At 55.7% G+C, this 20,336-nt stretch overlaps 3 protein-coding genes across 4 annotated transcripts in view; 1 reads left to right on the top strand and 2 right to left on the bottom strand.

The window, feature by feature from the left end:
* Window positions 1-208: 208 nt before the first annotated feature.
* Window positions 209-4,903, top strand: CDT1 (chromatin licensing and DNA replication factor 1). Its single transcript, XM_050904299.1, has 10 exons — window positions 209-562; window positions 952-1,116; window positions 1,209-1,426; window positions 1,908-2,102; window positions 2,213-2,358; window positions 2,674-2,777; window positions 3,077-3,265; window positions 3,667-3,801; window positions 3,884-4,085; window positions 4,196-4,903. The coding sequence occupies exons 1-10, from the start codon at window positions 209-211 to the stop codon at window positions 4,357-4,359; spliced, it is 1,872 nt and encodes a 623-aa protein (XP_050760256.1). The 3' UTR covers window positions 4,360-4,903.
* Window positions 4,904-7,826: 2,923 nt separating this feature from the next.
* Window positions 7,827-10,647, bottom strand: APRT (adenine phosphoribosyltransferase). 2 transcript variants are annotated; one of them, XM_050904308.1, is made up of 6 exons: window positions 10,568-10,647; window positions 10,256-10,359; window positions 9,218-9,351; window positions 8,190-8,268; window positions 8,038-8,046; window positions 7,827-7,956 (listed from the first exon to the last, which is right to left on the bottom strand). In XM_050904308.1, exons 1-6 carry the CDS (start codon window positions 10,645-10,647, stop codon window positions 7,904-7,906), a joined length of 459 nt encoding a protein of 152 aa, XP_050760265.1. In that variant the 3' UTR covers window positions 7,827-7,903. The 2 variants fall into 2 exon arrangements, with proteins under 2 accessions (XP_050760265.1, XP_050760264.1); XM_050904307.1 differs by having other exon boundaries at window positions 7,827-8,046.
* A 6,354-nt stretch (window positions 10,648-17,001) lies between these two features.
* Window positions 17,002-20,336, bottom strand: part of GALNS (galactosamine (N-acetyl)-6-sulfatase) — a 48,854-nt gene continuing 45,519 nt past the window's right edge. Inside the window, exon 14 of the mRNA XM_050904300.1 lies at window positions 17,002-19,802. Coding sequence (XP_050760257.1) covers window positions 19,716-19,802 — 87 coding nt within the window. The 3' untranslated portion in view covers window positions 17,002-19,715. The remainder of the gene's footprint in view (window positions 19,803-20,336) is intronic.

Genomic DNA, 20,336 nt, shown 5'->3' with positions numbered 1-20,336 from the left:
CCCCACGTGGAGTCACGGCTATAGGGAGTGCACGGCGCCTTTAAGAGCCCTGTGGCGCCAATTCCGCCCCACGTGATCTCCCACCCCCCCGGGTGGGCGGTGCTGCGGCCGCGCGGGTTCCCGCCAAGAGCGGAGGCTTTGGCGCGCGCGGTAGTGGGTGCACGTGTCGGCGCGCCGGGACCGGACCGGGACCGCCACCGCCACCGCCATGGCCCAGCTCCGCCTCACCGACTTCTTTGGCCGCACGAAGGCGGCCACCGGAGCCCCGGCCAAGCGTGGTGGCCGGCTTAAGGCCGCCATTGCCTGTCCCCCGGTGCACCGGGAGGAGGAGGACGGTGCCCCGGTGGGGCTCAGCGCCCACCCGCCGCCGCTGCCCGCCTCGCCGCGCACCCCGGCCCGCGGGGGCTCGCCGGCGGTGCGGGGGTTGGCGGGAAGGAAGCGGAGCCGCCGTGAGATGGAAACGGAGCCGTCGGCTGAGGTCCGGCCCGGGGAACCGAGCGGGAAGTCGGCGCGGAAGAGGCTGGAGCTGCACCGGGATGCAGAACCGGGGCCGCCGGCCGCGGTAGGGAGCTGCCGGGGTCGGGGATGCAGTGCTCCCCCCGGGCTGCGGCCCTGAAATGGGGGGGGGGGGGGGGGGGGAATGTGTGTGAGTGGGTGAGGAGGAACCGTAAAACCGGAGCACCGTCTCCGGAGCAGCCCCCCCTCAAGGGCTTGACCCTCTCCCCCAGTGCAGACCCCCTCCAGGGCTTGCCCCCCTTTCCTCTGATGCAGACACCCCCCCCCCCCCCCCACCAGGGCTTGCCCCCTGCCCCTAGTGCAAACCCCTTTATGGCTTCCCCCCCACCCAGTGCAAGGCCGTGGGGGGGGACACGACACTGGGGAGGGGGTCCTGGCGGGTGGGTTCCCAGCACATCCCTGGGCAGCCTCTAACGCTTCTCTGCTCTCTCGCAGGCCACCAGCCCCTCACCTCTGGCCACTGCTCGTCCCCCCACACCGCCCTCACTGGATCTGACAACGGACCCCCCAGCCAGCATCACCCGCTCCCCCGGCCGGGGGCAGGATGGGGGGACACAACCCGGCACAGCCCCTCCGGGATCAACCAGGCGTCTGCAGTGGGTACGGGACGAGCCTGGCTTTCTGCTCCAATTTTTTGTGTTTCTTGCCGGTGTGCGAGCCCTGCTCTGACCGTGTGCCCCTTCCCCACCCAGGAGGACCTGGCCGAGCTGCAGTGCCGCCTGCGGAGGGTGACGGCGCTGGCCCAGCTGCCACCCGTCCCCGCCGGGGCCAGCACCGACCTGCAGAGCCGTCTGGAGCGAGTGAGGCAACTGGAGCTGCGGATTCGTGAGAAGAAAGCGGGAAGCGGAGCCACGCCGGGAGCGCAGCCATCTGGGGACACCGGGGTGGCAGCTTCTGTGGCAGAGGCTGGGTGAGGAGCGACTTTGGGGACCAGATTTGAGGGGGAATTGGGGTGTCCCGGTGACTGCCGCAGCCCTCTTCTGCTGCTCAGCCCCGCAGTGGTTTTGCAGGGGTCTTCCCACCCCTGTGAGGGGGACGTGGGGGCTCTGCGGGAGCGCTGGCTGGCCCCGCTGCGTGCAAATGGCTTCTCTGAGTGTGGTCCGAGCCACCCTGACTTTGCCATGAGCGCTGGGGCATCGATGTCCCCAGGATGGGTGATGTGACCCAGGTACTGGTACCCTCCTCTGAGAAGGGTTTGGGGATTGGGGGGTGGAGAGGGGTCTCCCCTATCTGGGGCAGGCTCTGAGGTCAGCCCTGTTGGCAGTGGGACCCCTGTCCTGGCCGGTCTCAGTCCCCGGCTGCACCCTCAGGGCCATCGCGGTGCTGTGTTCACCATGCCCGGTGGCTGTTGTGTGTGGGGGGGACCCTGACCCCCTCTCCTTTCCCACCAGCGAGAAGGCCCCCGCGTACCAGCGGTTCCACACCCTCGCGCAGGACCTGCCCCCGGGGCTCACGCTGCCCTACAAGTTCAAGGTGCTGGCGGAGATGTTCCGCAGCGTGGACACCGTCGCCGGGATGCTCTTCAACCGCGCCGAGACCATCACCTTCGCGAAGGTCAAGCAGGGGGTGCAGGACATGATGCGCAAGTAAGTTGGCAGCGGCGGGCAGCCCGTTTCGGGATCCCAGCCGAAGCTGTCGGGGCTGATGCCCTGGTGTCTGCCCTTGGGGTTCCTGACCTCTCCGGGTGCTGTTGCAGGCAGTTTGAGGAGCGGCACGTGGGGCAGATCAAGGCGGTATACCCCACCTCGTACAGGCTCCGCCAGGAGAAGAATATCCCCACCTTCGGCAACAGCGTGAAGAAGTCTGACTACCAGCTCACGCTGGAACCGGTGCTGGGGGAAGGTACGTACGGCGTGGAGGGGGGGCCCCGAGAGCTGGGGCGCACTCGGTCCTGGCTGGGATCCCTGAATCCCCAGGGATGCTCTCTGCTTGGTCCATTAGATAGTTATCTGACGCATAAGGGCCTGAGCGTGTTGGAAGTTGAAAACACTTTTGGGACAAATGGGAGGATGATCGGGCAGTGATTCTGGCAGCGACTCAGCCCCGTGGCGGGGCTCTGATCCTGTCCTTCCCGAGGCTCTCGAGCTTTGGGCCCCGTCGCGGTGTTGCTGCGCTTTGCCGTGATGCCGCAGGTGATGCTCGTGTCTCTCCTTGCAGAGGAGAAAGTGGACGGCCGCCCGCACTTGTCGGCGTCGCGCTTGCTGGAGCGCAGGAAGGAATTCAACCGCAACCTGGTGAACATCGTCAAGCAGCACCACAAGGTGAGGCCCCCACCCCGGCACCCTCCGCTTTTGGGGTCTGGGGTCGCTCTGGTCGCTATCTAGAGAAGTGGGTGGAAGGAGCGGGCTGGCATCCAGGCTGAAGGGCATCGCTAGTTCCTGTGGGATGCTCTAGGCAGGCAGGCGTGAGTGGGGAGGATGGCAACTGGAATCTCTCCTGGCTCTGAATTTCCTCCGAGGCAGCTGCCATGTGTTGCCAAGCCGTGCCGGGAGTGCGGGGCAATGGCTGGCTCCCCCGTACCTGGCCCGGGTGCCGTGACACAGCTCTCACCCCTCTCCAGGCATTCCTGGCCGCCCTCAGCCCTCCCATGGTGGTGCCGGAGGAGAAGCTGACCCGCTGGCATCCCCGCTTCAACGTGGACGAGGTGCCGGACATCAGCCCGGCGGAGCTGCCGCAGCCGCCCCACGAGGACAGGCTCACCACGGCCCAGGAGGTGCTGAGCACGGCTCGGGGGATGCTGACCCCCAAGGTGAGTCAGGACGAGGGGTCTGGCTCCATCTGCGGCTGGCAGACCTCAAACCAGCCATCTCTCCGGGAAGATGTTACCGGATAGGGGTCGGGAAGGATGGTTTCAGAGCCACGAGACTCGGAGCACCGTAAGATGTAGGCAGGTGGGAACGCAAGCCTGGCTGTTGCCGCTGCAGGTTGTGGTGTAGGACTGGTTTCAGGCTAGAGGAGCCGTCAGTACTGACTTTGGGGCTGGGAGAGGAGGTGAAGCACCCCAAGCTGTCCTCCGCGCAGGCAGGGATGGGTCAGACGCGCTGGGCTGCAGGGTGGCGGCGGGGGCGGCGGAGGGGAAATTTCTCCTTCCTCCAGCGCGAGCGGCTCCCAGCTGTAACCCAACTCCTCCTCCCTCTTCCACATGAGCAGATGGAAAAAGCTCTTGCCAACCTGGCCTTAAGAACCGCTGAAGCCGGTGCGGGGGAACCGGTGGTTTCCAAAGCACCGTCCCCTGCCAGCACCTCCAGTGCTCTGAAAGGGGTGTCCCAGGCCCTGCTCGAGAGGGTGAGTAATTCAGTCCTGGCCGTAACGCCGGTGCCGAGGGGATCTGCTTGTGTCTCATCCTATATCTTCTCCGTTCCCCAAGATCCGGGCGAAGGAGGCGCAGAAGCTGCAGGCGTTGATGACGCGGGACCCGCGGCAGGAGGAGCGGCTCGCCATGCTGGGGCGGCTGCCGGCCATGGCCCGCATCCTGCGCAACGTCTTCGTGGCCGAGAAGAAGCAGGCGCTGACCATGGAGGTGGCTTGTGCCCGCATGGCTGACAGCTACGACGTGCAAATGCCTCCGGGTAGGAAAGCCGGGCAGGGGGAGGCTCCTCGCCGGCGCGGGAGGGTCTTTGTAGGAGGAAGGGGCTGGGGAGCTGAGCTCTGACCCGGCGGCTGCCGCTCCTTTTCGCAGGCGAGATGGAGAAACACTTGCGCCTCTTCGCAGAGCTGCTGCCCGACTGGGTGGGGATCCACGCCATCAGGACGGACACCTACATCAAACTGGACAAAGGGAAGGACCTCGGCCTCGTCACGGAGAGGCTCACCAAGGCGGCAAAGGAGGCAGAAGCCCTCTGAGCTCCGCAAGGGTTGAGGCTTTCCCCGTGCAATCTCCTCTAAATGTAGCAAATCCCAACTGCGGTCCGGGATCTGGTGTGGATTGATGGGAGGCTCATCCTTGGGGATGTCTGAGGAAGAGCAAAACGCCTTAATTTAACTAATTCCTCTGCCGGGTCCGTGAGGACCATAGCTCCCCTAACCCTCGAGCTGAAGGCAGGCAGTCCTGCGTCCTGGGGCAATGATGCAAGCGGTGAAGAGGAGCTAGTCACCTCTTCTCGGCTTTGCTGCGTTCTCCTGAAGGTTTGATGCAGGAGGTTTCTCCTGAAGGTTTGATGCAGGAGGTTTCTTCCATTAACTGGGCCCTGGTGGGGTGCAGGCAGGACTGGGCAGGGTGAGAGGGTGACAGGCAGGAAGGAGTGAGAGAAGTCGTCACAAATTTTGATGTTTTTTGGAGCTCTGGGCCTTGTTCTGTTTTTAAGGGAGGGAAAGCGCATCTCCAGTGCTCGCTGGAAACAACTACAGGACTTGTCAAAACATATTTGTATTAAATGTTTTAAATATAGCTGGCTTGTGTTAACTCAGCGTTCTTCCTCCGTGAGCTGCCTGTCTGCGCCGCGTTAGCACCGCAGTTCTCCATGGCAATTGGCGTCGGCCGGCACACGCAGGGAAGGGCTGGATCATCATCCAGCTCCTGGAGAAAGACTTACTGGAAAAAGTGAGCGTGGGTTTGCAAGGAACTGAATGCAGCTTTTGTAAATAGGGACTGCGGAGCAGCTCCCGCGGGGACAGGAGCAGGCAGGGCTGGGAGTGGGCGCGGGGGGGGGGGCTTTTTCCTAGGGGAAAGCCCGGGTCACTCGGCCGAAGTGGCTTGGGAAGAGGGACAAAGAGGGTGCTGATTGCTGCAGAGGCGCTGGCCTGGCCCAGTGCCCAGGTCAGGTCAGCGCTTGCTGCAGGACGGGCAGCGTGGGCGCAGGGGAGGAGGTGGGAGCTGCCCCTGCCCGGGCACACCTCGCTCCGGGCTTCCTGAGCCGTGCTCAGCTGGTTTTAGCATGGGGCATCAAGGACTTGCACGGAAAGGTGACTGTCCTTCATCCCTCTGGGTGGGGGACCACGCTGGTCCAGGGAAGCTTCCCCACCTGAAGTGCTGCTCTCAGAGGCTGGCAGCATTGCAGATCCCTGTAGTGCTGCCCGAGGGAGCAGGCAGGCTCTCCTCCTCTTCCTCCTCCAGGACCCCGCTTGCCATCATGGAGGCCAGTTGGCCAGCACTGCTGGCAAGGAGGTAGCCCTGTTTCCAGGGAGGAGGGTTTAAACCCGGCCCAGAGGCTGGAGGGATGCACAGGGCTGGGGTGCGAGGCTGGGCTCTGGGCGCAGGCTGGGCTATTGGCCATGCCGAACGGACCTCGCCGCAGTGGAGAGGAGCTGGTTTCGGCAGCCTGGCAGGTCACACGTGTGCCCCAGGAGAGCTTGCAGCGAGCTCCCGTTCTGCTGCTTGGGACAAAAAAACTTCCACGAGCAAATTACATCAACGGTTGCTCGCAGCCTGGCCAACGTAAAGGCACCGTCCCTGGGTTCCCTGATGTCACCCCTTGGACCCGCACACAGCCAGCTCTGGCACTGGCAGGGCTTAACGCTCGCTTCCACGGCACGCAGCTGCTTTCCACGGCTCTTTGGGGTGGAACTAATTTTTCCCTTCTCGACCTCGCAGCAGGGACCCTCTCCTCGTGCCAAGTATGCGTGCGAGGCGCTGCCTCCCTTGGCTCCGCACAGGGCCTGGCTGTGAAAACAAGTGCCCTGGGGTAGGTTTCTCCCCGGGGGAATGGTGTTTCTCAGCGCAAACTGAGCAGCCACTGAAGTGGCTTTTCAGGAAATGGTGATAAAAATAGCCGTAATAGCCCTTACAAGTGTAAGGGCAGGGTGCGCGGCGTCCCCACGCACAATGGGGAAGGTGAGCTGAGCTACTACGGCTTGGTCTATGCTCCCACCGGCACTGGGCACTTCCAGTGCAACCCAGCAGGACCAGCCTGGGTACCCCGCCTCCAGTTAGAGGTTGGTGGCAGGTATGGAGAAAAGATACCTGAACTGCTCAGTCCTGGCAAGCCATTCCTTCCAAGCATTTGGGGTGGCAAGGGGGAGCTCACGCCACAGCCTTGCTCTCCACTGACAGCCCCGGTTTGGAGGAAGATGCTCACAAGGGTAATTAACGGCTTCACCTACTGCAAGAACAGCTCTGAGACAGTTTAGAAAAAATAAAAATAAGTCAACATTTATTTTACCAGTGAGTTTAGCCCCTGCTAGGACAGGGGGACAGTCCCTAACTTTTTCAGCTGTGTGAAAGTTTTGGCACACTGAGTTTTAGCTACTCCTGTGACTAAACTGAACCATGCTATAGGGAGCATCTCCAAACCCCATGTCATCCATCACACGACCTGAGTGAGACCGCCGGAGCTCGGCGGCAAGCATAACACCTTTTCTTTCTTTCCTGTGGCCTCATCTGACACCAAACATACCAACAAGAATGGGCTTCCAAACTGGCATCATCCTTCCAATGTTCTGATGCCCCAAGAAGAACACAGCAGAGGGGAGTTAGCAGCACAGGGAGTCAGATATGTTGCAGTAGATGGGGAATTTGTGCTAAACAAAAGCTGCCAGCCCTGGCTGGAGCTGCAGACCTTGGTAGGTGCCAGTGCTGCTGGACAGAAGGCAGGCGAACAGCCCCGAGCATGTGCATGGCCCCCTTCCTCACTGCCTGTCGCCCAGCTGTGCGCTACTTCTCACGATGTCGATTGCTCCTAGTTTTGCAAAATCCAGTGCTAAAGAACTAGCCCGGACCAAGGGAAGGCAGATGGCTTCCTACAACAGAGACCTCCAGCTTCCTGCGGTCTCAAGGGAAGGAGACCACGACCCAAGCTGCAAGCTGACGTGGCGTCTGAGCTCATCTACGCCAGCAACCTCCGCTGCATTGGCAGTGGCTGCCTCCTGATTTCAGGATGCAGGGCTGGGCAGGCACTTAATTCTCCTTAACAAGCACTACCTTAACGTAAGAGCAACCTATTCTGGTGTGAGCAACAGCAGAGAGCAACCAGACCATCCTCTGAGGATTTATCCCTTAGACAAATAATCACTTTTTGCCCATCTTCTGTGTTTCTTTGGCAAACTTTTAACGGGTTCCTAGGAATGTGACCAGGCATGGCTCAACCGAAAGAGAATGTTGGGCCCCCTGAGCTATCAGACCTCTCCCGCCTCAGCAGCAGTATTTTCACTTTGGTCTCCTAAAAAAAAAAAAATATTCAGTGAAGCTGCATCTTGGTCTCCATCCCCAAAAACAATCAGGCTGGTTCCTTCTTCCCAAAAGGATGAACTCCAAAAAGGATCCTTACACTTACCACACCTTAATCTGCGGCTTGGAAAATAAATAGGACTTATGATTGTATAGCATCTGGCCAGGATTAAAATTGTAGGTTCTCCCCCCGCCCCGCTCACCCCCTTGTGACAGCAAGTCACTGAATAAAGCCCCAAACTTGTGCACAGCTCAGGGTGTGCATTCCCTTCTCCCTGCTCCTCCTCAGTCATACTGCAGCAGAGAGTAGAAAGGGATGGACCCGAGCTTTTCCGACCCTTTCAGGAGTTTTAACTCTATGATCACCAGGCACTCCAGGACTTCAGCCTTCAGCCTCTTCACCAGCTCGCAGGCTGCACTCATGGTACCTGCACGACACAGAGGTTGAGCAGAAACATTGTCACTCGAGGAGCAGTGCCGAGGGAACCTTCAAACCCCACAGCCGCTCCTGCTGCTACTAACGCACGCGTACGTGGGTTACACACGGGCTAACACCGTCAGCTTCTCTCACCTCCGGTTGCAAGCAAGTCATCTACAATAACTACTTTTTGTCCCGGTTCCACGGCGTCACTCTGGATTTCAAGTTCAGCCTGCAGGGTGGAAAGAGTAGCTTCGTTTTAGTCTTGCCTTACAGGGAAACACTGCACATGGTGGAACGCAGACAAGTCTTCAGCAAGATCAACCTTAACACTCAGCACCTAAAACCCCCCAAAACACATACTCCAGCTACAGGGGAATGCCACGGAAATATCTAGTGGGTTAGGTGATTGCTGGGCCAACCCTCTGGCACGTCAAGATCCTGAACATTCATCAAGTGAGTTGTGGTCCCATCGTGAAACCTTATCCCGAAGCAGTTCCCCAGTGGGGAAAATCTCCTGTAACGCACTGGGCTGGAGCACTCTGCCTTGACAGCACCGCCAAGCCACATCCAAACCGTCACAGGCACGTCCTGTGTCAGATGAACTTGTCCCATGCAGGGGTTGGCCCAAACAATCCTCATAAATAACGCCTAGGTTTGGTGTTTCTGCTGCCGGTCCCTGGCTGCCGTTAGTTACAAGCGGTAGCGTGTTATTAGGCTGACACCTCTGCTCTTTAAGCAGAGAGGCTGTGGTGTTACGAGGGGAGGACTCTGTTCTGAAGCCATGCAATAAAGGCATTTACTTATAGCACTTACTGAGTGGGAAACACACTCCACGTTTATGCCCCTGAATTCAAGCCAAAGAAAGCAATTTAGCACCAAGTCTTATCACCCACCCGCCCCAACTCCCCCCTCCCACCCCCCCCAAAAAATCACAGCACGGCTCGCCGACACAAACCGCGTGTCCGTGGCTCAGGGAGGGAGCCGCCATACCGGGGCATGGTGAAGCTCAGCACCGCTCCTGAAGCTTGTGCAATGCCAGACTGCCCGTGGCATCAGCACTGGCTGTGAAACCCAGCTTGGTGACCCCCCGCACTGGTTTTATCAGCCCATCTCCTTGCTGACACCCCCCAGCCCTTCATCAACCAGCCTGGAAACCCTCTTCTCCTCCTGGGCATTACCTTGCCATACTCGAGGGCGTAGGAGACAGACTCGGTCGGACCGGGAAGCTTCCCCTTTTTCCGTATCAGCACAAAGCCGATCCCCAGTCTCTGAGCCAGGGGGGGGCCTATGAGGAAGCCGCGGGAGTCCAGGCCTGGGGGGGGAGCAGAGCAGCACGAATACTCAGAACAGAGCCATTCGACTGGGGTGTCTTTGCACGACACCCCAGGTTTATCCTCCTGTGTTTGGGGGGGCGGGGGTGTCTCTAGAAGCAATTTGCTCTTACAGTCATTTCTGCGGGTTAAAAACACACACCACACTCCTGCGCTGCCTGTGTTCGCCAAGATGGGCTGCTGACAGGCTTCGGGGCACCGCATCGATCCCCCCATCAGCCTGTTTTGCCTCCCCTCTAGCTCTCCTTCTTAGAGATAAGCTCAGCGAAGCCCCGGTATCAGTTTGGCCACACAACCAGGGACTTTGTACCGCCGGGGGACAGACTTCAGTTATCACGAGGCACCTGGACCAGCTTTGGTCTAGACTCCTTGAACTTTGGGCTATCGCCCAGCCCAAGCACTGCCTTCCTAAGCGTTTTCATTCTCAGCCTCTTTCATGGGTGTGCTGCAACGCGTTATCGCCACAAAGGCTGTTTCTGTTGGCTTGAAAAGGCCCCCTGAGAAGGAAAACATGCTGGAACAGGGTCTGCCTGCCGTGGGGACTGTGCGACACCGTACAGGCATGCCTGTAAGACTTTACGTCAGACTTTCAGTACGCCCTGACTCTTTTTTTTAATGATGAAAGCAATGCATTATAAAATTGGCACCGATGTATCATCAGATGGCACCTGCCACATCCAAACCCAGTATTTCAGGAAATGGCGTACTGGGTTAAGCACCCGGTGTTACCGTACGATAGAGGCCAACATTCGGGTGATTAGAGTGTCCAAGGACTACAGCATTTGCTGCCCCATTAGCAGAGGAGTCTCCCCACGCCTCCCGCCCGGGCAGCCCGAGGACACGGTGCTCTGCACTGGCCTCAGAGATGTTTCCACCAACACTCACCCACAATAAAGTCGATTTTGGAGAAAGATGCCCTCAAATGATCTTCCAGAAGATCAATCAAAGTCCTGAAAGCTGCAGGATCCTTCAGCAAGGGGCTGATATCGCTGCAAAGAGAGGGAGAGCAGTTAGCTACCTCCGGGGGCTGGTCTGGCTCCCGACCGAGCTCCTAAGCCCAGGGGAAGCGGGTCCTGCCTTGTGCAGGAGCAGGCAAGGGGAAGGATGGGCAGCGGGGAGGGGAGCCGGCAGCAAACCCCCCCCTCCCTGCCCCGGGCTCTGCTCCATCCCCAGCCCGACCCGCATCCCCGCCCGCACCGGAAGAGAACGCCGGGCACCGGGAAGTCGGGGAAGGGCCGCACCCGGTCACGGACCCGCCACAACCGCTCCTCGCTCATGGCGGCTCCGCTCTGCGCAGCCGCCGCGCAGCGCAGCGCAAGCACCGCGCAGCGCAGCGCCGGGCAGGGCGGGGCTCGCCGCGGAGGGCGGCCCTACGCCGCTTCCCGGTACGGCCTGGGCGGAGCGCCGGTAGCCCGGTGCCCTGCTACACTGGAGGGTGGAGCTCCGGCACCCCGGTGCTCGGAGCGCCGGTTTCCCCCCCCCCCCCCCGGTGCATGGAGCTCTGCTGCCCCGGAGTACGGAACCCCAACCCCCCGGTGCATGGAGCTCTGCTACCCGGGGGTACGGAACCCCAGCCCCCCGGTGCATGGAGCTCTGCTACCCCGGGGTACGGAACCCCAACCCCCCGGTGCATGGAGCTCTGCTACCCGGGGTATGGAAGCCCAACCCCCCCGGTGCATGGAGCTCTGCTACCCGGGGTACGGAACCCCAACCCCCCCAGTGCATGGAGCTCTGCTACCCGGGGTACGGAACCCCAACCCCCCAGTGCATGGAGCTCTGCTACCCGGGGTACGGAACACCAACCCCCCCGGTGCATGGAGCCTGCTACCCGGGGTACGGAACCCCAACCCCCCGTGCACGGAGCCTGCTACCCGGGGTACGGACCCCAACCCCCCAGTGCATGGAGCCCTGCTACCCCAGGGTACGGAACCCCAACCCCCAGTGCATGGAGCCCTGCTACCCCAGGGTACGGAACCCCAACCCCCCAGTGCATGGAGTTCTGGTACCCCGGGGCACGGAGCACCAGTCTCCCCGGTGCATGGAGCTCCGGTCCCCCTGGTGCACGGTGCTCTGGTACCCCGGAGCCACGACCCCCCAGTGCATGGAGGTCTGGCACCCCGGGGCACAGAGACCCAATCTCCTTGGTGCAGGGAGCTCTGATACTCTGGTGCACGGAGCCCCAGTCCCCAGGTGCATGGAGCTCTGGTACCCCAACGCACAGAGCCCCGATCTCCCCAGCGCATGGAGCCCTGCTACCCTGGAGCATGGAGCTCTGGTATCCGGGTGCAGGGAGCCCAGATATCCCCCAGCGCACAGTGGCCCAGTACCTCAAAGCAGGGAGCCCCCGTACCTCGATGCACGCTGCCCCGACATCTGCAGTGCACAGTGCTCTGTACCCCAGTGCACAAAGGCTGGGTGCCCCCGCTGCATGGAGCCCCGGTACCCCAATGTATGGAGCCCCAGTTCCCCTCTGAAGAGTGCTCTGGTACCTGCAGTGTGTGGAGCCGTTATTTCCCCGGTGCATGGAGCCCTGGGACCCTGCCTTGCGCCCACCAGCTTCAGAGAGGAGTCCCATGCCCAGGGGTTACTCTTCCACCCCTCTTCACCCCTGCCCTGCGCCTCGCGCAGACAGCAAGCTTGTTAGGACTAAACTATTTCCTCCTTTTCTGTCCCTCGTCACCTCTCGTGAACCCTTGGAATCGCTTTTTGTGTTTGTTAAAACCGTTGGTTTGGATGACACTGATGGGGGATGATAACACAGCCGGTCTGAGCGCCCTCGGTCCTGGACTAACAGCTCAGCAGCTCTTGGTGTCACTCATTCATACGGCAGGTCAAGGCCCTCTCACACAGCTCCTATCTCCCATCGCCTGACGGGTGAATAGCCGTTTGCCCACGCAAAATCCATTGCGGGCAGGAGATGTACTGCTGAATGAGTACAGATCTCCTCTTACATTAGCAAATACGACTTGGACCTGGTCCAAATGCATCTGGGTACAAGCCGCTGCAGAAAGCAAAGGCAGTCCTAGCATGCAACACCCCTGGCCGAGCTCGGTGCTTGCTGCTGATAGCTGCGATGGGAACAGCTTCACCTCCACACCCTCCGGACAGCCATCGGGGCCTGTCTTCAAGGCGTGTGACAGCGTGCCAGCAGCTATCCAGGTATTTCGCAGTGATTTGATGCGGACCCTGTGGGCTGGGTGCTCAGGGCTGCAGCAGCTTAGTAATGAACGCAGAGCTGCTTTCTCCTACTCTTGCTGGACCAGTCGCTCCCAACATCCCCGTGGGTCCTCCCTGCTACGAGAGGTGGCTCTCACACAGGAGGAGCAGCCGACAGGAGGGAAAGCTGGTCTCCTCTCCGACTTAGCCGTGACGGGCTCATGTGCACAGCACGGCTCGCGAGACACCCGGTTCTGCCTGCATCCCAGCATCCGACATGTCCTGTGTCGTTGCATAGTTCCCAGTGCTTGGTGCAAACCCTCGGGAATCATTTGCTGCACGCTGAATCCTCCGCTGCTCTATTTTCTTCCTACTTCATCTATAGGCAGCAAAAGGCACCTGTTTAATGGATGTCTGCCTGAGGTGCAAACGGAGACAAGCTGAAGACCAGTGCAAAGGTTGCTCCCTTTCTTGTTAAGCTCTCTATTGCCAGAGACAGCCGCACAGGAGGTCAGCGTGCCTCCTTTCACAACCATTCCCTTACAGACTAAGATTTTCCCTGAAGTCAGATTATCTCTTTGGCACCAGAAAAATCCTCTCTAGCAGCTGTTCCAGTGAAGCAAACACAGATGAAGCACGTAGCCTTCCACTGGAACAGTGGCTTCGCAACACCCTCGGCTCCCTCGGATGAGCTGGAAGGGTTTCTCTTGTAACCTTACCAACCACGATACCGGACAATGAGCTATTCCAGCAACTCCTTCCTGGCGGATGGAAGGGATGGAATTTATCTGCCTACCCATGGAAATAAGCAGGAGCTGGGAAAGGGCTCTTTTGCAGCCTGCCTGCAGTGCAAACACCAGGCACCCCTGCCTTCTGCTTCTCGCTGGGGTCTTCATCACGCTTTTCTGGTTTGCGTCCCTCCTACACAATCACCACCATTACTAGCAGAAGACACCACCACATTTTTCTTGAGGCCAAGCGAGGTTCCCAGGCTCTCATGGCAACCCACCCCAAGCAAACCAGCAGCTCTCACCAGGACGAGCTGCCGAGGGCTCCCACCAGTCCCTTCGCGTCCAGCAGCTGGGTGAAGAAGCGGCTGGGGGGATCTCTTCTCCTCTGATGCGGGATCAGGCCTCTCAGACACCATCAGTTCTGCCAGGAAGAGCATAAAGGTTACACCAAATCGGACTTCCAATGATTCCGCTGCCAGTAATTATGCCACATGCCAGCTCAGGTTTAAAAAACAACATTTCTCAGACCTCTGTCACAACTTCACCTCATTAATCCTCCATTTTGAAGGATATGAATTGCACCTACCAGTACAGACTGGTTTTTAACATCCAAAGTAAATTAGTTTTCCCTGTAATTGTTCAACCTTTCAAACAACAGTGCTGACTCCTACTGCAATTTCCATCGGAAAAGAACTTTCCTAGGACCAATTTCCAAAAGTGATGTCAAAGGACTTCGGCTCTGGAATATCACCGGGGAGGTGTCTCAACATCTGCTTGCGGCTCGGAGAGGTTTAGGGCTGTTCTGTGCCTGGCAGAGGAACCACCGCCTCGGATCTGGACCCCCCAGAGGATACTGGAGCGGGGGGGACACTGGCTTTGCCTCTTTTTTGGACACAGAGGTAATCAGTGATTTAGAAGTGCTTTGAGAGCCTGATACGAGAGATGTTATTAGCCAGTGAACATAGAAACTGGGGGTATAAAAAGCTTGAGAGCTAGCTCTAATCAGCTTAACCAGGCAATGAGAAGAGCTGTGCTGAGTATGGAAGTTTCTGTTCCGTTAAGGATTTTAAAACTTCAGTGTGAAGTGGAACAAAATGCCCAAAATTTCAACACACCCCACAAGGGGAAAGGAGAACTAAAATTTCCTTTCAAATCCACTGGAACGTTTCGTTTCAATTTCAGCTTTAGAAACGCATGCACTTTAAACCCATTTTTTTTTAAAAAACAAATTTGAAATCTCTTATTTCAACAGCAGAAGAATGCAGTTCCCCAGCCAGCTCCCTGGGCTCAGGACCGAAGTGTCCGTACTGAATAACGAGCTAGCTTTGTCCCCCCTAAAAGAGGCAAAAGCCTCGTCAACCGGCTCTGCCCTGCCACAGCATCCTTGTTTGCACGGAGCCGAACCCAGCACCTCCTGCCCGCTGCAGGAGGTTGGATCCGGCCCTTGGAGAAGACACAAAACCCCTCTCTCTCTCTCTCTCCTCTGGCCAGCCTGGCCGAGCCGGGAGGGGATTTTGAGTCTGATCCAGAACTAATGGATTTGGCACGCATTCCTCGCTGCTGGCGAACGGGCCGACGGGCTTTTCAGCCCCTATCCCTTTCAGATGGGAATCGTGCTACCAACCTACATATCGCCCAGAAAGGGTATTAAGTGACTCCGGGAGGGACAAAGGCATAGAGAGCTGCCAGATTGGCGCTCTCGAGAAGTTGGATGGCAGAGGGTTTTTTTCACTCCTAAGAGACCACAGGCTTTTGGCTAGGGATCCACCTTTATTTAGGATTTATATAATCGAACTAGACTTCGAGCAACAACAAAACTTTAAACGGTGGAAGGGGATATAAAGAAAACAGGCAAATGGAGTCTTTTCTCCGTGTTTAAAATAGCTATTTTCCAAAGGAAAAAAGAACCTAAAATGGGATTTCAGTTCTTCCCTTACAACTGTTCTTAAAAACTAACAGTTTAATTCAAGAGGCACCGCCGTGTCACCTTCTGATAACATACAAAAAACTCACATCAAATACTATCAGAAAACAAAAGCAAAGTCTATTTCCCAGTATTATAACTGTTAAGAGAAATGGAAAACAAGCCACTCTAACTGCAAAACAGTTATTTGGATACTGAACAAGCACTCAAGAGTAACTCTTGGAGAGTAAAAGTACATGTAGTTTGTCAAGTTTCCCAGTGCTGAGGACAACAGCAAGATCCCTGGGGAGAGATTTCTCGTCTAGCTGTGCTGAAGAGGCTGCTGGCAACTCCGCAGACAATAAACTGCCTCCCAGCACTGCCTTCCCCCCCAAAGCCCCGATTCAAACTGCTCTCACCTTCAAAAGGTCTTTCTTCAGCTGCTGAAATGATTTCGCCCGGTGACTGCAAAGATGTCCTCACTGGAATGAAGAGTATTCTCCAACCTTCCGGAGATCCTCATCTCGTCCGCTTCGCTTTATGCGAAACCAGGAGGCTTCTGGAAGCTGTCCACCACGTTCGGGAAAGGCTCGACTCAGCAGGTACCCAGAACTGCCAGCTTCCACGCGGCAGCGAGCGTCCCAAGTTCACCAGCCTCCTTCTCGGCGATATTACTTCCAGTTCCTTTAGTAAAAGCCCACCGTCATCCTCAGCACTCGCCTGAAAACTCAGGCCCCAGACACGGCGTAACGTTTTATTAGCAAATACGTGGGTATCGCTCGCTCTCGTTCTGTTCCGAACTTGCCCATTTTCACTTTTAATACCGTGTTCCTTGGCTTCCCATTTAAAATGCAGAGGCATGTTATCTTTCATCACTGCACTCAATACAGTTTGCAGGGCATTAACCTTGGCTCTAAGTGTTCGGAATTGATCTTCTGGTTTCCAATTCCAGTGTTCAGATCCCCAAATTGTTGGTCCACAGAGGCTAATTTGCCACCGAAATAATCCATTTGTCGCTGCAGGATTTTAAATCAAGGCTCCATTTTTGCAGCCATAGACTGTAAATGCAGTAGGACTTTTTCCACGATTATTAGTTACATCAATTTCAGAAGCTTCTCTGGAGGGTCGGATGATAACACAGCCTCAGGGGCAGAGCAGGGAGACTCGCGAGGCTCAGCTAATTGGAAATTAAAGGCAAGAAAGAAATTCCTTGGACTCTTAGCCCAAGCAGATATTAAGCTTTTAGCGTTTAGCAGACATATTTAAATACAAAGAAAGGAACATCACATAGAAGCAGTCTTAGACAGACATCGTCTTTCCTTTAGCTCTTATGCCTTGCAGCTTGAGAAAGGAAGCCACCAACGAACCAGCTTCACTGCTGCAGGTCCCCGACCGGCCAGCAAACCCCACCAGACCCACTCCTCTGTCGACCGCTTATTGCACACACAACCCCAGGCAGGTCCCACAGGCAGCTCCTGCAAAGCCCCGTACAGGCAGTTCCCAAAACCGGGCAATTATCTCACGGACCAACTTCAGATCAGAAGTTCAGGATAATTATTAGGGCAGATGTGGTAATACACGCCGGCCGCTTTGCGATCCACGGCGTGGATCGGTGGGTGTGAGCTGCCCCACACTAACGCTGCAGGCTGGCAGTGCTCATCCCTGCGGCTGTGCTGGTGGACGCAGCCTCAGGGCACGTACGCCCCGGGTCCCCACACCAGCCTCTGAATTGTACTCGGGCAGCTGTGTGGGCTGGGAAATTGATCCACGTTAAAAATAATACAGGGAAAACAAAACAAGCTATTTTTAATCCAAGTCAGTCCCATGATCTGGAAGGCGTATCTGTGAGACTGTCTCAAAGCAAGGTGTTACGCAGTTGTTTTACAGGTGCGCACAGACAAATCATATAATGCATTTCTGATAAATTAGTTTATTTTTCTTCAGTAGTTCTTCATCTCACAACTTTAAAATCTGTACATCTTTGGAAAAGGCATTGATTTAAAATTCTTCCTAGCTATCCAGCTGTAAAACTACTATTCTTATTTAAATTTAAAGCAGTAGCTTCTTCACGTTAAGCTTTCCTCTTTTACAATAAATGGCCATGATGCAAATAATAAACAGACATCAAGTCACTTCACTTACAGCAGCCAGCTTTCTGGTGCCAAGTTTACATCCAGCGTCTATGCACTGAGAGATTATTTCAATGAGGAATGAGGACTTTGTGTGCTGGGTAACCCGGAAAACACCGTGTGTGCTGAGAACAGGATGGCTTGTCCAAGCAAGTTACACAGACAGGGGAAAAGCAGTACCTTCAAAACTGCAAGCTGTGAAAGAGTAAAGAACGAAGTGGCAGGCAGGCAGGCAGGGGACACGGGGTAGCAGGCATCCAGTACGCTCACGATGCGCATACTGCAAACGCTAAGGACTGAGAAACGTGTCTGGGCTAGCGCTCAGACGATGAGCCACGATCCTGCGATGTGATCTCTTAATAAGCAGCACGTGGAAAGAGAAAGCGCTGTTACAATTCGCAGCAGATACGTTCATAACTATTTGAGGGCTGACCGGGATTTTCAGGCAGTTGCAGTGACAGACTCCCTCCTCTGGCGGTATCTTTATCCACTGATAATAGTGAACTGCAGGGCTCTGAACACTTCTGGGTGACAGAAGCATTAAAGCAGAGGCGGACAGCACCCAGAAAATGGGAAATTACTGGTTTTGTCCGGTCTCCTGTGCTGACAGACGCACACGACTGCTGCAAGTCCTCCTACCAGTCCTTCTCATATAGCATCACTGAAGAACAGGCTGATCAGAATCTCTCAAGACTTGAGCTATCCACACTATGTCAAAACAAGGAGAAATATTATGGATGAACTGGAAATGCCTTGATATACTTGAAGGACAATTAGGAACATCATAAAGCAGCTAAGACATTTGGACTATACACAAATGCTATTTGCAGATGCACAGAGATTCAGAGGCTCTGCCAGCCGACGAAATGTTGGCTGTGATTTCCGATAGGTGGAACAGTAAGAGCCGACTCAAGTGCTGTTCTTATTACAATCTTATAGGATTATCCAGCTTCATGAGATATACAGTAGGAATTACTGTGGAGGGGATTACAGGTAGCACAAACCATGGGAACAGAGAGCATGAGAGCATTTGGGATTACAGGGAGGGTGAGAACAAGCAGTTGAGAAGCCCGTAGCAGGCAGTAGCACGGCAGTTACCAGAGAAGCAGAGCTCTCAAGCCAGCCCCAAGCTTTGCTTGGGAAGGAAGTAGGGCTGTTTACAGGTACAGAGCACCTGGATTTTCCCCAAGGCAGCACAACGCCATGCAGAGAGGCCATGTATACTGGATAAAACACTGGAGGGGTGGAAGCAGAGCTGTCGGTGGTGCGAACAGCATGTTCAGGGTTGCTTCTAGCTACTCCCCTGAAGCCCCAGAGTAACCTTGCTCGGTTTTGTTCGAGACACGTTTATCAGCAATAGCGAAGGGCATGAAACAGGCTCAAAAGCAGATGAGAAATTTGCAATGTGAAATTGTGCAAAGGATCGGGATTTACCATGAACTCTGTTTGGAGACGTGCTACACCCAGGCTGCGGAAAGTTTGCACAAGGAGAATTCCTCAGAGAGCGTACACTGGAAACAGGGTCAAGAGTTAACATCTGATGTAAACGGGCATTTCTGAGCCTGCAGTTGGCTGGGCCCCGATCATGAGACTAGAAGCATGACTTAAACTATATTTGGACCCAGATTTTTGGAAATGGAGAAAACTCCTTAAATGAACAACTGACCCCCAGCTCCCCGAGAACATCCTGCACACCATCAATACGGCAATACTTACATGAACCACTATCTTCAAACGTCTTTCTACCGTTACCTAGGGAACGTTTGCAGCTACCGATGGAAGGAAGGCAGGGTGTTCTCCCTGGAGCCAACCCCTTAGTCGGGAACAGGAGGGAGCACTCGTTTGCACCCCGCAACGCACAGCAGCGGTCTGGGCTGTACAGCTGCACCCAGTACTCGCAAGTTTAGGAAGAAAGGAAAAACAAGTTGGTGTCCAGAGTTCACTATGGAAATCAAATGTTAAAACAACAAGTTACAGGCAAACAAAACAAGGGCAAGTTTGGGCAGGGTTTTCTGGCGGCTGTAAGTTTCCTGAACAGTCTCCCCCATGGCTGCTGTTGGGGCGTCCGAATGAGCAATGATTTGAGAGAGCAGGCTGGGTGGAAGGAGCAAGAGGAAAGGTGCATCCATGGCATTTCTGAGGTGATGGCAGAGTTGTGGTTGTCCAGAGAGCTTTACAGTTGAAACAGTCTTCACTGAAAAGTTACCATTTACGGAAACAGCTAAAACAACAGAAGAGTACAGGCTAAACCCTGAGCACTAGCAGTATAAACACTGGCCCTTTTGGAAGAGCAAATGATGATATCATACATACATCACACCCTTCCTGTGTAAACAGGAGTGCCAACATGAGAAGACATGCTTTGTAAACTGTATGTCCGGCTGGTTATAGCTTTTCTGAGTAGCTCTTGAGGGCTGCAGAGAAGATCAATGAGGCCAAAAGCACTTCTTAGGATCAGACTTTGGCGGTTTCAGGCACTTCCCTAGCTTCTCACAGCCTGGAGGAGACCAATTCTGTTAAAAACAAACAAAAAATATACAGAAAGATGAGTCATACCAAGTATTTGCTAAGCCCTGCACCCTAACCAACCCTTTTTGATTCTCACAAAGACGCTCTTATGTCCTGCTTGAAAAGTGAAACTCCTCTTGCAGCTGATGCTCCTGGGCTCATCAACTTCCCAACTCCAAACACTATTCAAAAAAAGCTTTAGGAAAGACTACAAATCCTTCTGCAGCAGATGATTCCCTCTTCTGGGATACAGTGGTCTCTCCTGTACAAATGCAGTCTGCTGGGACTCTGGTGATCTTCCTGTCTTTCCTGTAGTAGCATGGAGCATGCAGACCATGAGATGAAACCCTCAGTTTTCCTGGGATCCAGAAAAGAGTTATCGTTCTTAGCACTAAGATAAATCCATGCACTTTCTTGAGGAAACAAGCAAAAAGCAACAGAAGGCCAAGGGTGTGAGAGAGATAAGAATGCCTGTATTTTAATGAGCATTTTGATGGATGAATTCATGAACAGATGGAGTAGGAGGCATTTATGAGACA

Source organism: Gymnogyps californianus, chromosome 12, assembly GCF_018139145.2.
Source record: "Gymnogyps californianus isolate 813 chromosome 12, ASM1813914v2, whole genome shotgun sequence".
In the NCBI taxonomy this organism is placed as follows: domain Eukaryota; kingdom Metazoa; phylum Chordata; class Aves; order Accipitriformes; family Cathartidae; genus Gymnogyps; species Gymnogyps californianus.
The sequence above is the reverse complement of the archived record's forward strand: the minus strand, read 5'-3'. Positions and strand labels throughout refer to the sequence as shown.

Bases quoted from the DNA above. Each gene is read 5' to 3' on its own strand.
- CDT1 (XM_050904299.1), top strand. From the start codon at position 209: ATGGCCCAGCTCCGCCTCACCGACTTCTTTGGCCGCACGAAGGCGGCC. The intron at 563-951 runs GTAGGGAGCTGC...GCTCTCTCGCAG, and splicing joins AACCGGGGCCGCCGGCCGCG to GCCACCAGCCCCTCACCTCT. The intron at 2,359-2,673 runs GTACGTACGGCG...CTCTCCTTGCAG, and splicing joins GGAACCGGTGCTGGGGGAAG to AGGAGAAAGTGGACGGCCGC.
- APRT (XM_050904307.1), bottom strand. From the start codon at position 10,647: ATGAGCGAGGAGCGGTTGTGGCGGGTCCGTGACCGGGTGCGGCCCTTC. The intron at 10,360-10,567 runs GTGCGGGCGGGG...CTCTCTTTGCAG, and splicing joins GTGCCCGGCGTTCTCTTCCG to CGATATCAGCCCCTTGCTGA. The intron at 8,269-9,217 runs GTAATGCCCAGG...TCCACCCTGCAG, and splicing joins ACGCCCTCGAGTATGGCAAG to GCTGAACTTGAAATCCAGAG.